General features: G+C 41.2%; 1 protein-coding gene across 24 annotated transcripts in view; it reads left to right on the forward strand.

Annotated features, from left to right (window-relative positions):
- FNBP1 (formin binding protein 1) overlaps window positions 1-17,062 on the forward strand; it is a 98,335-nt gene that overhangs the window by 58,809 nt on the left and 22,464 nt on the right. For 12 of the 24 annotated variants that reach the window (XM_027649768.1, XM_027649763.1, XM_027649764.1 and 9 more), the window contains 4 exons: window positions 5,543-5,671; window positions 7,433-7,579; window positions 12,549-12,746; window positions 14,148-14,330. In XM_027649768.1, coding sequence (XP_027505569.1) covers window positions 5,543-5,671; window positions 7,433-7,579; window positions 12,549-12,746; window positions 14,148-14,330 — 657 coding nt within the window. Of the gene's footprint in view, window positions 1-5,542; window positions 5,672-7,432; window positions 7,580-12,548; window positions 12,747-13,720; window positions 13,748-14,147; window positions 14,331-17,062 lie in introns of all 24 variants that reach the window. The other 12 variants (XM_027649778.1, XM_027649779.1, XM_027649780.1 and 9 more) reach the window with 5 other exon arrangements.

Consider the following 17,062-nt stretch of genomic DNA (forward strand, 5'->3'; position numbering starts at 1 on the left):
TTTCAGTGGTTTGCTCATTTGTGTATTATATTCAGCCAAAGGATTTCAGGGATCCACAGAGACTCAGATTTTTTTTCCCCACATCCCCTAGTGTAAAAAGAAAGGATTTTCCCCTTTGTTTCTTTCCCTGGCTGTTATTTTGCACCCCCATTCTGCTTTTTTTTTTTTTTCCTGCTTTCAGGAAAGCAAACTTCAAATCCTTTTTCTGCTTGCCAGTTCAGAGAGACCCAACTGGTTATTGTAAAATAGTAAACAGTGCAGCTTGATTTGGAGGCTATGTAAATCCAGGCCTGCAGTCCTGGCCCTGTTTTGAAGTCTGTGGCAGGATGCCCACTGTTATTAATGATTCTGCAAAGCTGCCAGTGCTGCTGCTCCCAAGAGGCTCCCTGATGGTGCCTGGTGGTCACAGAGAGGCTGTGGAGGGAGGACCAGAGCCTGAGACTGAAAAATCTGTGAGCAATTGAAAGCATTCCTGAAATTGGTGAAGTGTTTCTGAGTCTGCCTTTATCATAAGTTATTTTGAAGGACTTGAGTAGTTGAGAGGTGGGGGCTGGGGTGATTTTTGGGTTGGTTTTTTTTTTGTGTTTGCATTTTAGTCTGATCTTGGATTTGCCAAAGACAGATCTATCTTGGCAGGCAGTGGCCTGGCAGTGAAGCATCTCACATGCTGTCTGAGTTTGAAAGAAAAGAGGGGGGGGCAGAATGGGAGAAAAGAAAGAAGAAATAAAGTGACACCAGCGTTTTGACTGGAAACTCTGCCATTCTGGACAAGAGCGACTGCTGAGAAGTTGAACTGTTCCACTTAGTGTGGACCAGCTGAACAGCAGCCAAGGTTTTTTTCTGCCCTTTTCAGTTATTCATATCACTCCCACCATAACAGCCCCGAGGAGCTGCATTTTTTGTCTGTGTAAACCCAGAAGACAGTGTGTCTATTGACCCTCTTGCTGTTTCTGGAATGTGTCTTTAGAAAATTGTTCTCAGCAAAAAATCTCCTCATTCTTTTCTGCATTGGAGACTAAAATGACAGAAAGTGGACCTGGTTTGAAAAAAAATTCTCCTACACTATATCACCAGTTGCATTTCATATCAAACAGGGTTTTGGGGGGAGAAAGTATATGTAACACTATGCAAGGATTTGGATTTTAATTCTTTTTGGAGGCAGCATGTAACATGTAGCAGCTTGATAATGCTTTCTCACACCTTCAGGGTTGGCAGTGCCCATCATAAAGATGTCCATATTCCTTTCTCTGTTAAATTTTCCTACTCCAAGGCATAAAGTATTAGGGTTGATTTAATTCAGATTGATATATAAAGCTTTGCTAGTACTGCATGTTTGCAAGGGCTGTGGAGACGTTCCCCTGTCTGTAATTCTTTGATCTCATTCTGCTCTTTGGTGATTGCTGAAGTTTCATCATATTGCTAAACTGCAGAGGGTTTCACACAGGTGATGAGCAGGTTCAGACTAAATATATCTCTCAAACACAGGTTACTTCAGAGTAAAAGTGTTGCTAATTTCTTATTTCTTGTTTTAAAGGGGAAACAAATACTTCCCTGAGTACTTCAGTCATGAAAAATTTTAGAGCATCAGGGTCCCACCCTGGCATCTGCCTCTCTGGTATCTCTGGGCTCCTGGTAGAGTCATTTAAACAGCTGAAATTAACTTTTGATGATGTTTGAAAGTCTGGTTTTTGCAACTCAGTGGTTAAGTAGAAAAATCTGCAGGAAATGTGGTTAAAATAATCTTGAGTAAATATCTCTGTGTTCTTCCTGCTACCTTAAGAGATAGATGCCATAGTGGGTGTTGCAGGCTCATGTTGCTATTGAGTTTAGTGTTGTTTTTCACCTAAGGTGGGTGCTGTTGAGACCTGGGTGTTGGGGTTTTTTTAGACACTAAAGACAGACGCAGTTCTACTGATTTTTAAAAATCAACACTTCGAAAATTATTACTGCTCTGCAGTTCACTACTGCCCTGCTTTCTCCCCCATCATCTAGTAAAGCTGTCTCCAAAGAAAAGATAAAAGATTGGTTTTGATTATATTTAATGGCAGTTTTGTATAGGTTCTGGGAGAGGAGGTCACACATATTAAGCCTTTCCTGCTGCTAGTGAGATTTTACCTCGTTCAGTCTATCAGAGCTGTGCTTCCTTTACCCACAGCGTTCTCTGAGTTACAGAAAACACTCCCCTGGTGTGGCTGTGTTTAAATCTGATTGCCATGGCAGTGGGAGCCTGAAGCTTAAGCTGTATGCTCACTGCAAGGTTAGTGGTGCTGCAGGTACTGGGCTGTCATTCATTTTTGGGAGCATTTTATAAGCACTGACATATGTGACCTTATAGTTTTGTTGCTGCCACGTGAGTCCAGAGAAGAACTGCCTTAACAAAACCAGACTTTGGAGAGAAAGGAACACGTTTATACACTGTGCATGTGTATTTGGGGACAAAAAGATGTTGTAAAGGTATGTTTGGGGCTGGGGGTGTGCAAAACCTGTGTGTCTTTTTCAGCATCAGGCATTTGAAAGCAAATTGCTGCTGTTCTCCCCACAGATCTCTCAGGTTTACATATGCTTTTTGCTTTTTGGTGTTGCTGAAAGGTGACCTCATTCTTTCTTTCTTTCTTTGAAGAAGGGAGGGGATTTTTTTGTTGCATTCAGAGTACCTTGCCTTGAATCTCTTACAAACTGAGCAATCTGGCAGTCTGCAGGAAATCTGGATTGTGGTTTCACATGTGGTGCTGGAAATGTGAGCTCTTGCTCAGTCATCCCTGCCCAGTTAAAGGACAGAGTGTGTTAACTGAAAGCTGCATCACAGTATCATTCTCTTATATCTGAAGTCATGATCTGGTTTTCCAGAGCCAAATTATTCCAAAGCCTTTCCTTCTGGAAATACTGTTCAGAGAAAATATTTTAGCATTAACTCTAGGAAGCCCCCCAAAAACCCTCCTTTGAAGCTGTTTGCATGCACAAGTGAGCAGTAAAGAAGGCAAAACTTTATTTTCTGTAAAGCTCAACTATAAATTACTCCTGAAATAGCTCCTGTGAGTGTCTGCAGCTCCAGGCTACTGCATCCATTACCCTGAATGTGAAACTTAACATCAACTCATTTTTATCACTCAGGACTTCAGCAGAGTGCAGGAGCCTATAAAATGTAATTCTGTTGATAATGGAAGTGATGATGTTAGAGTAAGTGACACACTCAAATGAAGTAATACAAAAATTCTATTTTTTTTTTTTTATATTCTTATTTTAAGATCCAAATACCTCATTGGAAAAATATTTAAGCTGTTTAAAGCTTGCCAAATGCATTAAATGGCCGGGAGAAACAAAACATCACTAAGGCTCTCACACAGAAATTCTTGGTTTTGGAATGCACCCAATTTTATTTACTAATCTGCTTCCCCCTCTTATTTGGGGCCAGTTAAGATCATTTTGGAAACTGGTTGTCTACTCCTGTATACATTTAGCTCAGAGTTACTTTGTCATACACAGCCATTGAGTTTGCTCACCAAAATGAACTCTGGCTTAATGCTTGCTGGATCTGCCTGGAAATGTGTAATAATGGATATCTTGTTTTTCTGCCTCAACAATAGAGTCAAGGGACAAATTCCGGAGTTGCACTATTTAAAATTATAAAAAAAAGAGAGAGAGGCAGCTGTATGAGTGGGAGTGGGGCTGGTGTAGTCAGCTCAGACAATGAGTTTGCTCTTAGGTAGATGAGGAGAATGGGCCTCACAAATGGATATTGATCTGCAGCAGCTGGGATGTGAGGAAGGGGTTGGGAGACAAGCCTGCACCACTCTTCCAGCTGTCCCACCCTTCCATGGCTGACTTTGTTTTCCTGATAAATTTGTGTTTGTAGTACAAGGCTACGTTGTTTTCCACTCACATTTAATGTAGCTGTGTATGAGTGTGTGGATGATAAAGTTTAATAAGCTTTAAAGCACTTGGGCAGGGAAATGGTTGATGTGGCTTCTTGGAATTTGATTACAGCAGGTAAATATGCTGAAGTTACCCACTCATCCTTTGCAGGAGTTAGTGGACACTTAAAATTCCTGGGACACAAGCAAAGTTGAAAGTCTGTCTTCTATTGGATTCATTTATTTGGTTATGGTCACATTCTTTTCCATTTGATGCTACTGTTTCATTCCTGTGATGCACTTAGTGCCCAGTATCTCCTCATTCTGCTTGATTTATTTCTGTAGAAGGAATGTGAAGGGGATCTGGGAAATTCCTACAATTGACTGCAAAAGCAATAGCTGAATTGAAGTGAAGTAAATTATTAGGTGAGATGTGCGAGCTTGACAAATTGAGATTTGAAACCCTCTGGCAGAATTTGTTGCCTTCCATTTATGATTACTACAATGTTCCATGATTTGGTATTTCATGGATTTATTGTCAGGAAACTACTGTCTGCTTGGAACAGTTCAAAGAATAACCCTGATCTGAACTGGTTTTAATGGGAGCCCACTTGAAATATGGTAAAATTCTTTGCTGTGTTGTGTTCCCTGAAACACTCTGAAGTGCTTTAAGTAATTTTTAAATTTTAAATTTAAATTTAATGTTGAATTTTTAAATAACCCCCTTGCCTTAAGGGATTATTCAGCAACTGAGCAGCAGAGCTCTGGCCAGGTGAGGGGGAGCTTCAGTGACAGGAGCAGGACAGGCAGTGAAGGCACAGGGTTGTAGGAAGGGAAGAGAAGGAAGAGTTGCTGTATGAAGGCCACTGGCAAGGAAGGAAAAGGCATCTAAACCAAACAGATGGGACAGGGAGTAAGGGAATAATATTGGGCAGTGAAGCAGATGACAGAAGGCCTTGAAAAGCAGAACTGTAAGGGGAAGAATCTGAAAATATAAAAGGGTCACTCAGGGACAGATTATTCTAGGGAAAGAAGTGAGATTAATTGCCCAGTGCTCTGCTGTGTTGGGCAGCAAAACAAATCATCTGTGTGGGTAAAAATAGGAAGGGAGTTATGTCTCAGCTGCTGCTCAGGCTCCCCTCTCCTCGTGAGCTTCATGCCAGAGCTGTTGGAGGGAGTGTGGGTAAAGGACTCTGCAGAATACACAGAGTTAAGATGATTATGTTGCCTAAGGCATGGGAAATGAGACAAAACTGTGCTGGGTTTTTTCCTCACTTCCTTTTCCCAGAAAATACTGCTCAGCAACAGCGAAGCAGTTCATTAGAGGAAAGTAGGTGCCGTCCAACAGGGCATATGTGGAGCAAGAAGAGTGTCCAAAAGTGTGCCAAGAAGGTGCCTGTCCAGTGGACAGGCACAGGGACAAGCTTGTTTTTCATGTTTTACATGTGTGTGCCAAAGGTTGTTCATGGAATGCAAAATGGTTCATGGATTGGTAACACAAGAAAGGAACAGCAGCACTGGCTGCAGCTTGTGCTTGGTGAGACGAACTCCTTCACAAAATACGAGTAAACCAAAAGCTGGAGTGTTCTGAGCCCTGTATCCTGATGTTCCTGGATAGTAAGATGAGGAGGACAGCAAATCGAATTGCTTTCCATGTAGTAAATTATAAATTTCTTTGGGTATTTCTTCAGGCAAGGCAGCAAGCCCAGCTGCGACATCAGATGGCAGAAGACAGCAAAGCAGAATATTCTTCCACCCTACAGAAGTTCAACAGTGAGCAGCACGAGCATTACTACACACACATACCAAACATCTTCCAGGTAAGGGACACTGGCACAGATCTAGTGTAGCTCATAGTTCTGTGATAAGAACAGAGGGTCATGTTGCACATCACCTCAATCCCTGACTTTTACTTTTTGCTAACTCTTTTGGTCATTCTTAGCAAATTTTACGTGCAATCTGACACCCCAAGAGACGGTAGGATAAGTTATCCCAGTTTCTTAGACTAGATATCAAGGGATCAGTGATATATGAGGAAGGTGACATTGAGCTGTCATGACAGATTACGATGGCCTTTGGAATCCTCACAGTCTGGCTCTGTTGAGCTCTTGTGCCTGTGCAGCTGGGGATGAGAACATCATTTGCATTGTTGGGGCAGGAGTCAGCTGGGCATCGTTGCATCTCACAGCCCTTTATAACCTGTGCTCAAATCAGACTTCACAGATGTTTAAATGTAAAGCACAGTAATTCTGCAGTAGTGAATGCCAAAGGGTTTAGTGCTGATTATGTCTTAAGGTGCCTAAAGAAAAGGCTGTAGAGGAAGAATAAAAAAGCCATCACATTTATTCTGACTGGAGGTCCGAGTTTGGGCTCAGCTGAACGAATGGGGATTAATGTAGTAGAACAGAACTTTGAAATGACTGTTCCACTGTAATGGGTCATAAGCATCAGAAGTGGGACATACAACCTTTTTAAGGGAGGAAATGTCACACGCTTGTCATCAGATGAGAAATAGCTGATATTTGCGTAGCAAACACGCACTTTCCTACTACCCACTGCTGAAACTTCTGAGCTAAATGGGCACCTCCTCTTTTGCTCTGTGGTGTTTCAAACCAATGCCTTGAGATAAGTTATTCCTGGGATCAAATATAACATTTTTTTTTGCAATACATTTGTGTTTAATGGAGGAGCTGGTAAGCACTCTGATGTGTGGGTGGGCATGCTAAAGTCCTGCAGGTGTGCCCTTTTCCCTATCCCCAGTAAGCTCTAGTGCTTTCTTTTAGATTTTGAAATAAGTTTGGGGGTTTTTTTTGTAAAGAATTGTTGTTGCTTGTGGATCAGTCAAGGCAGTGGGGATTTTTAAGCTGACGATATTCCATAGGATTCCTGCAGTCCAGTGTGAAACAGGCTGTTCCTGCTCATGCCCTTCTGTATCCTGTTGTAATTTGTCAGAATTATGCCACATCCAGCTTCCCTTGTTGTAAATGAGAGGCCTGTGGAATAGATGCTGAAGATCTTGGCACTGAATCCACTAAGCAACGAGGAGCATATGTTGGGAAGCCCTGGTGTGAACAACACGTGATGTATTGTACATCAATACATGATGTATTGCATTGTGAACTACACACAATGTATAGGACTGCTTGTAAACCTTCTAGGGAAATGGAGAAGGAGAGACATCAAGATTTTTATTTCCGTGGATTCTGCAGTGGAATGAAAATAAGATCTTTCAGAACATGCACAGAAAATGAATTTATTGTTGCAGAAATTCTCTTAAAGCCCTTAGGAGCCAATCCTTACAAGTCTAAAGCTGGGGTTTTGGCAATTCAGCAGTTTTTAACATAAAAAGTTAATTGAGAAATTCCCAGTAATAGTAAAAGAGATTACTTTCAGAATGGCATTTTGATGTTTGAGGGAACAGCATCACTTGGTGCCTTCCTGAGAACAGCTGTCCTAGTTTGTCCTGAAAAATATACTTAAATCAGAAGTTTTAAAGCAGCTGGTGTAGGCCAGGGAGGAAAACTGGGTGAAACTGTGAAGTTAATCTTGATGTTTGATCTGAATGGAATGTAACATTTCAGAAAATACAAGAGATGGAGGAGAGGCGGATCGTGAGGATAGGGGAATCCATGAAAACCTTCGCGGAAGTCGACCGCCAAGTGATCCCCATCATTGGGAAGTGTCTGGATGAGATAACAAAGGCTGCAGAATCAGTGGATCACAAGAATGTAAGTGTTGCATTGTTTGCATTGTCGATTGTCATCTTTAGTATTGATCTCATATGTATGGAGAATTAAATCCTGTGTCCAGGCTGCAGCACCAGAGCTCTGCAGTCACAGAACTAAACCAAAGCACGGCTTCGTGTCCCAAGCTGCTTTGTCTGAGGCAGGATGTGCTCAGATTATTCCCCAAATCTACTTAACAACCAAAAATGCCTCTACTGCCATGCTTGTTATTTTTAAATTTTATTCTTTTAGGAATATTCTCTCCTTTTGCTAGGATAATTACTTTTTGAAGTATTGTAATTGAAAGATAGGCTTCTGCATAGAATAAAATAATTTTGGATAATTTCAAATACTTAATAATCACCAATTCTTGTAAAGGTTGTTTTCTGACTGAGACATAAAAACAAGGTTTCAGAAATGTCTTCATTCCAACTAGTTTTATAATAATGAAAATCTTTAAAGTATTGGCTACATAAACTATTGCAAACAACTCTGGTGAAATGTTCCTGTAAAATCTTTCTTTGCAGATTTGGGGTTTGCTGGCAGCCTGTAAATGAGCAAACCTTGCTTTCTGAACATTCTTGTAGGATGCAAAGAAGCTTTTCTGATAAAAAGGCTGATAAAGAACTCAGTTGAGCTTCCTGATACTCAGTGACCACAGGGGCAAATGTATTTTCTGTTTTGTTTGCAGAATGATCTGCTCCCTCCCTACACAAAGTCTCTGTTCTTTCAGCCCTGCTCATGGATCACATTATAGTGCTTCAAATACAGCATATGTCTTGCTGGCTGTTTGAATTTCCCATACATGTTTTTCACTGGCATCTTTTCTGAGCTGCTCAGTGCCCAGAGCCTGGGGACTGCCACGAATTGGCAGCATAAGCCCGAAGCTGAAGTTTTGAAATGAATCCTCTCCTCTCTGTTCAGCAATGGCTCTCACAAAGAGCAGCACAGGAAACCAAGGAATCTAAAAATTACTCCCTGAGTGGGAAAACGGGGAACTGGGGCACAGATTCCTGTGTTAGAACAGCATATCCTGCTTGAGGTACAGCTTTTGGTGCTGCATGGTGAAATCATGTTGGGGAGATTCATATCTCAGCCTATGCTCTGCTTGAGTCTTAAGTGAGATCTTAGCAAAACACACAGCTGGGTGTCTGAATCAGGGTGAATTTTATATTCAACTCAGTCTCTGTTGCACACAGATAAGTCAAATTGGTGGCTCCTGCACAAGTGTGACTTAGAAAATGGTGGCTTTGAGCATTGATAACTAAATTTACCAGGATCCTCCTGTAAACACCGTGCTGACAAAAATGTGTTTAGCCAAACTACTTATGTCTGAACAACAACAAAGGGTTTAGCACATTCTAAGTCCATTAATGGTTCTTTTTTCTTTAAAGTCATCAGGGGTTTTATCATCTCTAGAATAGTAGTTCCTACCTTCTTGATTCTGATGAAAGTGTTGTGCTGGTTCCTGGCCTTCTGTGGCAATGCAGGTCCTGCCACTGTGTCCAGGTGGCCGTAGGTGCACATGGGAGCAATTTAAAAGCTGTATTTTCTTTATTTCCAGGTAATGTACTGCATTTGCCACTAGTGCAGAGTGTTACCACAGACCTTTACCATCTCACCCCTTAGCATTTCAAGATGTTTGGGCTCTCTTAAACTGACATTAAGAGAATTTCTCCTTTTCCTCCAAATATTACAATTGAAGTAAAGTCTCCTTTACTCCCCAAGCTTAAAAAGCTTTGGATAGGAAAGTCCACTTGGTGTATGCCGTGGTCAACCTTGATCATGAGGTCAGAATCCAGGAGAGTTGACTGCAGGGACAGCTGGTGATGATAGAGCAGCACAATGGTGAGCAAACCCAGGAGCCTGCTGAGCAGGAAGAGCTCTGTGAGAAGCTCTGAGCCCACACAGACATGTGCTTCCCAGCTGGGAGCAGATCCCCAGGATCTGGTAATCATAAACAGAAATACAGTTGCACCCAGCTTGAAGTGTGTAAGTTCAGGCTCTGTGACCCTGCCAAAAGGCACTGATGCATTTGGAGTTTGTATTTAGCTCTTGGTATCTTCTGGCTTCATGTCGCTTTTTTCTGCCCCATTATCACTTGCAATTGCTGAAGAAAGGAATAATGGAACTGAAAGCTGCTCTTTTTGTGGTAACTTCATTTCAGAAACCAGGGCTTTAAATGGAATAACACAACTAAGATATAAAATGTACTGGTCAGAAAAATTAGAGTACCTAATTCTACTAGAATTTACCTTGTGTACTACATTGTGTGTTGACTCTTGCTGATTTTGGAACCTGCAGCTTTTTTTTTTTGCTGTCAGTAAAATATTACCTGCTGATGGTAAGGTGTTGCTGTTTCATTTTGGTTTTCTTTTTTTAAATAGCAGAACCTTGGACTTCATGTAGGTATCTCAGAGCTTTTTTGATAATCAATTTTCAGTTTTGGGTAGGTTTGTTAAAAACTTTGGTCCATGAAGGTGAAGTTCCTATGGGATCTGTGAACCACCATGATTTTTAACATCAGAATTGTATAGTACAATAGTAAGGCAGGGCATATTTTTAAAGTGACTTTGGAACTGCTACCAGGCTTCCTTTCCATGGCCAGCTCCATGTTCCCTCTCTCTGTGGATGCTGGCAGGATTCAGCATCACTTCTTTTCCAGGGCCTCTATTTTATTGGATAGTGTAAAGAACCAGAGTGGCATATTGGGCCAGATTTAATACTATCTGTGTAATATTTAAGCTGCAGAGAATGAAGTTCTGCCTCATACCCACTCTGCACAGGGGCCACTCTTTCAGGCTTAGTTACTAAATGTGTAACCATGTAAATAGGATTATTTTATGCCCTCATTGAAGTGTGCAGAATTCCTGACAATAGCAATAGAAACTGTCTGCAATTAGCTGAGAATCCTGGTCGACTGTAACCGTGTTTCTAATAGTTTTTAATGTTTTCTTCTTTTCATTTCCCCTTTCTAACCACTTGAGCAACACAAAGGTTGTGTTGCAAGGGTGAGGTGTGGTGACTGCCAGGTGAACCTGTGCAGAACCCGATTCAGAAGGCTCTAGCAGCAGATTAAACTGATTTGTTATGGACTTTGGAGTTCCTGTTATGACATTATCTCTGTGATATATGGAGCATGCTGGTTATTTTTAGCTCCATTGTAGTGGAAGGATGTTTTGACTAAATGGAAAGAACGCTGTAAAATTAGGGGGAAAAAATGAAAAGCATTGTGCATAGAATAAAATACCAGTGGAATATTTAATATAACACTGTGTGGTCTCTTAGAATCACAGAATGGTTTGAGTTGGAAGGGACCATAAAGATCACCTCATTCCACCCTCTGCCATGGGCAGGGACACTTTTCACTATCCCAGGTGACTCCAAGCCCCATCCAACCTGGCCTTGGACACTTCCAGGGATGGGGCAACCACAGCTTCTCTGGGCAACCTGTGCCAGGGCCTCCCCACCCTCACAGGGAAGAATTTCTTCCTAATCTCTAATCTAAACCTACTGATTTTCAGTTTGAAGCCCACTAGATTTCTCCTGAAAGCATTTTACCTGCAGACATACACAGAATCTGTGAAATGCCTTCAAAGCAACAAGGTCATCTGTTTATGTGATCAGGATGGTGATGTTCCCCTCTAGAGACTGATAAGATATTTGTGTTCTGAGGCACAGTTTGTCTAATGATTTTAGAAGAAAGCTGTTAGAGTATAACAAAAATCTCCTTTCCTAAAAAAACAAGTAAATGGGAAGTATGTAAAAATATTTTTCCCCTGAGTCCACTGGATTTAAATGCATTTGGCAAGCTGAGGTCTGAATTTGAGCTTATGTATAATTAATTGTGTTTGTAGACCTGAGTAGGAAAAGTGCTATGTATTGGTTTTGCTTTGATTTGTTTATTTCTTTTCCCTCTGTCAAAAAAGAAACAAAAGAGCAACAAACTGTACACAGTCTACAGTCAGTGTGGCTGACTTGTATCTCTCCTAACAGTGCCATGAGGGAAGGTGGCTTCAGTGACCTTAAATCTTTGTTACAAGTCACATACCTGTTCAGGTACTGAGGTGTGATTGCTTTTCTAGTCAGTAAAGTTAATAAGCTCTTGGTGCTTTTCACCAGTAGACATGAAAAGGCCTTTAGAAGATGTTTGTACCAGAATTTTTAGGGTTTGTGTTGGAAATGAAAGAAAGGGAATGAAAACCTTGCTGGTTGTGGTCAGATTCAGGAGTTGGGCAGCTCAGTGGGAATTTGGAGTGAGAAGACCTGAGTTTACTCTTCCTAAGCATCATCTTTGGTTGTCTTGAATGAACCTGTGCTTTAATTATAGTTATGTATTATTTGTTTTCCTAAATAGACCACAGTCCTCTGCTTTTTATCTGTTGGTGTTTTGAGTAACAACTCTGTGATATCTCTGCAAAATGGACTGGAGTTTCATAACAACAATAATGGACTATTTAAGACTAAAGCTTACTTTATTTATGGAAATAAAGACTTATTTCCTTAGAATTAATGTTTATTTAGAGATTTATCATGAAACTTAAATTGTGCCCATTTATGTTCCCAGTTGTAACACATTCTGACAGATACAAATTGGAGACTTTTGTTCTGTGTGGGGTAGTTGTTGTGTTCTTAACTACATTTATCACTTTAGTATCTGGGAGTATTGAACATTACACCTCAGAGGTCCTTGTTTTGGTGGGATACTGTGCTGTGCCTGGGTGGGGGTTTTTTTGAAAGCACATCACGGTAATGAAAATAGAGCCAAGAAAAATACCCTGGTCTTGGAGCAGAAGGTGGAGAGATTGGTATTGATCCTGGGCTCTGGGTGGGTGTTCACTCCCAGGAAAGAACTTGGTTGGTTCCCACAAGGATGAACTTTCTTGTCCTTGCTCTGTTTTAATGTGCCACCAATTTGATGACAGCCCTCACCTGAGATATTTACACTTGTGTTGGATCTGTCCCATTCCAGGATTCTCAGATGGTAATAGAAGCCTTTAAATCGGGGTTTGAGCCTCCAGGAGACATCGAATTTGAGGATTTCACGCAGCCCATGAAGAGAACTGTCTCAGAATCCAGCCTTTCCAACTCCAGAGGGGATGGCAAGTCAGAGCCGAAGTTTGGTGGCAAATCCAAGGGCAAGTTATGGCCATTCATCAAGAAAAATAAGGTACTGATTTGCAAACTTGAGCGTGGTGCTAGTATGTGTTTTGTCAATAACCTCTGTCTTGTCTGGTAATCCTGGCAAGTACAATTTTTTTTTTTAAAGAGAATTTTAGATTCAGAAAGTTAATAACTGATGTCTTAATAATGGCGTTTCGTTGTAGTCTTTGGTTACTTAAAATTTCTTTATATCTTTACTTTTTTTTCTTGTATAATTTCTTTAATTACGTTGCAAGTTTTTAAAATTAATTTAACTTAAGTTGTCACGTCTCTGCCATGGTCCATTTCTGTTCCTAACTCCGAGAAGGAATCGTAAACCACTTACCTAGTGCCCTGTGTGCCAACTAACACTGTTACTTGTGGGAAGCTTTGATGTGGCATTACTGTTTTGACACTCCTAAAACTCTCCTTGGCTTTTCATTTGCGTTTCCAGTCTGTGCACTGGGGTGAGCAGGTGGGTGGCTGGGAACAGGGAATTGCTGTGATTCCATCCTGAGGCACAACTAATGGAGCATAACTAACTGAGCAGTTGACTTTTTAAAAAAAAAGACCATATTAACTTATGTATCCATTAAACCTTTTTCATTCCACTGTCATATTTTACACCATAATGCATGGCAGCATTTATCTGGGGTTACCAGAACGTGTCAGGGTGACTGGACTGAATCAGTTTTCAGTAACACTGATGGAAGCCCAGAGTAGCTTCTTTGTTTTAACCTCACCCTTGCTCTGACCCTCTACCAAACTACTTCTAATCAGAGTCAAAAAAAATCTACCAGTTCACAATGGGTTGTTCCAGTAGTGCTGGTATGAGAAAAAACTCAGCTCTCTGGTGCTTACATCAGTGTAGCCAGAAAAAAAAAACACACCCAAGACTACCTCCTGAGCAAATTCATAGAATAACTTGTACAAGTGAAGTGTGATGCACATGGCTGAGGTATGATTTGGAAGCAGGAAGGAATGTGGTTTGTTGTTTTCCAGATAATAGAAACGCTACTGGGCACTAAGGTACCTTCCTTATCTGATCCATTTAAATTCAGGTATTTGAAAGCTCTATCCATATGCATTATTCCGAGCTGTCCACAGAGCAGAACAGGGCAATTTATGGGGATAGCAGCTGCATGGAAGAGTCTGCATGAGCTTCCTTCAAAATACTTTTGTGTTACTCTTCTGTTGCATCACTTACTAAAACTTTCATTTATCACACTCTTCATTTAACACAACTCTTAACTACTGCTTTCTCCCCTCTTTTGAACCATGGCCTTTAATATTTAATTATTTAATTGGGTTTGGTTTTTTTTTTTTCCTCTGAATTTCAAATATTGGTTTTGATGCTTATTTTCGTTTTGTGTTTTTTATCTTTTTATTTTGGTTTTTATTCTGTCACTTCTCCATCTCTTATACGTAGCTTATGTCCCTTTTAACATCCCCCCATCAGCCCCCTCCTCCTCCCCCTGCCTCTGCCTCACCCTCTGCTGTTCCCAACGGCCCCCAGTCTCCCAAGCAGCAAAAGGAACCCCTCTCCCATCGCTTCAACGAGTTCATGACCTCCAAACCCAAAATCCACTGCTTCAGGAGCCTAAAGCGCGGGGTAAGTTCTCCTCTGGATACCTCTCTCTCTCTCTCTCTCTCTCTTTCTCTCTTTCTTTTCTTTCTTTCTTGCGCTTTTATTGCACGTTCTGTTATGTAAAAACTCCGTTTTGTTTTGTGAATGGTTCCGTTGTGTTTTATCATAACATGCAGACAAATCCAGGGATTCCCAACCTATAAAGCCATTTGTAGTCAAACACACACCCCCCTGCAGTGAAACCACAAAAAGTACATTTGCTGATGGAAATTACCCGTTTGGGTTTCTCTGGGGGGAGGAGGGATTGTCCAAAGTATGGAAGGAGGAGCTGAAGGTTAGATAATGCACGTGTAGAAGTCCAAGTTGTTAGTTTTTGTCTCTGCAGGGTGGTTTCAGCTCAATACCTGTGTCAGAAGGAGAGGAGTAAATTAGGAGGGATTCTAGAAAATAAATGTTGTGATTTCAGTTGGTGCAAGTTCAGGAATTCCTCTGAAATGATCTGACATTTTTTCTGGAGCAGTGGGAACTTCTGTTCCAGACACTTGGCCTCAGCTCCTGCTTCAGGTGCTGCAGTGTCAGTTTGTGTAGTGACTCTGAATGTTGACACAAGAAACAGTGATTTATGGAAGGTGAACTGATTCTGGTGGCAATAAAATTGTTTCTATGGTCCATGTGTTCTTTAGACCAGCTGCTGTATTGGGAAGGACTGGAGGACACAGACCAAAGAGACCTCAATTACAGTTGGCTCTAAATATTTGAGGCTGACACTTCTCAAGGGGCCTTAACTGCATCCTGTAGCATGAATTTTCGAGGAAATTTGGATAAAGTTTGATTTGATTCCTGTAGAGAGCTGAAGTAATCAAGCTTCTCACCAAGTTTATCATGTCTGCCTTTGGGCTTCCTTGAGCAGATGGTTTGGGTTAAGAAGTTTTTAAAGTGTCCATAGAAAAATTAAAATCCTGCAGTGCTCTTTTACTTTTTTTTCTAATTAGTTTGAAATGGAGTTTTTCCCACAGTTCTTATTCTTGACACTCTAAGTGCCAATGAAATATCTTTGCAAAAATACCAGGTTGAGAAACTCTTTGGAATAGCCAGTAATAGCTGCTGTTCCTGCAAACTTTAGAGGGAAGATATTGCCTGAGAGTTTGCTAAACTTTGTGACGAAGCATAGCAAAACCAGGGGGAAAAAAAGAACCGTGCTTGGACCTTGCAGCCTTCCCTACAAACATTAGCATGCAGAATTTTACACCAGGACATCTTTTTCTGGGCATTTTCCATGAAGATTTTGTTGGTTTCTGGACAGATTTTCACATCCCAGTGCTACAATGGACAGTTCAAAATCATATTTTGTGTGCAGAAGATTTATCAGTGCAGTATCCAAGCTCCAAACCACAGGTGGGAGGTTCTGAGGGATCAGGGTTTGGGTTTTCCCTGCCAGCAGCTGGAGTGCAGTGTTCTGATGCTGGTTTAAGCAGTGTATGGTGGAAAGCAGCTCAAAACCTCTGTGGCTGATTTGGGGATTCACCTTGGTCTAGGTCACACTTGATCAACATTTTTTGACACATCTCCACTGTTCCAAGGGCAGTGTCCCTGTCTCCTTTGCTGCTGATAGAGTAGGAAACACGGCCTGAGTTTTCCCAGATCAACTGCTCTGTTCCTCCTCCTGTCAGCAGCTGTGGTTATGTTCATAAACTGATGCTGTAGTGTTTGTGTTGAGATAAACCCTCTCCTTGGTGGTCTTCATAAGCAGAGAATAAAATGACAGGTCCCTGAGATAAAATTTTCCATTTTTCAAACAAAAATAGGAGTTTATCTTCCCAGAACCTTGCACGTGGCAGAGTTTGGCTGAAAAACCGCTGGTATAGCATGGCTTTGCCTCCAAGGTGAAGGTCCTTAGAATTATTTCCTCCTGCAAAAACTACAGGAAGGAGGCACAAGTGTTCAGTATTTTAAATGTTTTTGAGAGCAGATTGTTACAGCAAGGAAGTGACTACTTTAAAAAAAACCCAAATTCTGCTCCAGGGACTGCACTGACATTTAGGACTGAGGACTGGAGCTGTATAAAAGCAGAGATGACTTCAGTGTGGAACTTCAGTGGTTAGTTACAAAGAACTGGGAACAGTGCTGTAAACAATACACTGTCTTGTGTGGTTACAGACAATATAGTCAAAAAAGATGTTTTACACAGAGTGAGTTTCAGTTCTTTGCTAGGAAATTGCCATTTCGTGGGACACTCAGAACCCAAAAAAACCCACTTCTGAGACATTTCACTGGGAAAGTGGGAAGTTTCTAAGCTGTCCAAAGGCACGGTCTGCACATGTCCCTCCTTTTCTCAGTTGCAGTTTGGCTCAGAGCACCTTTTCTCAGTGGTTTTTACAGGAGGAGACAGTCTTTCAGTTCTGCTTGTGTAGCAGCAGGGCTGTGCTGGGTGGTGGCACCAGTGCACGGGTGGGCAGCTGGAGCCATCCTTGTACTGGGCAGTGCTGGGAGAAGTCAAGGGGTGTGTTACAATATAATGCTCCAGTAGTGCCATTCACAGAACAGAATATTTCAAATAGTGCTGGATATTTCCTACTTGATTTAAAAATACTGGTTCCATGGGCACGTCACAAGTTTGTATTTCAAATGTACAAGTTCTTAGTGTGTATTTGGCCATATAAGCAATTATGACTAATTGCTTTTAATATTTCCTGAAGAAAGACCATTGTTTTATGTATTGACTGTCTGAGAAATCCAAGCAAGCCTTACAAATTCTG

This window comes from Corapipo altera, unplaced genomic scaffold (assembly GCF_003945725.1).
Source record: "Corapipo altera isolate COAL_440 unplaced genomic scaffold, ASM394572v1 268, whole genome shotgun sequence".
Classification (NCBI taxonomy): Eukaryota; Metazoa; Chordata; class Aves; order Passeriformes; family Pipridae; genus Corapipo; species Corapipo altera.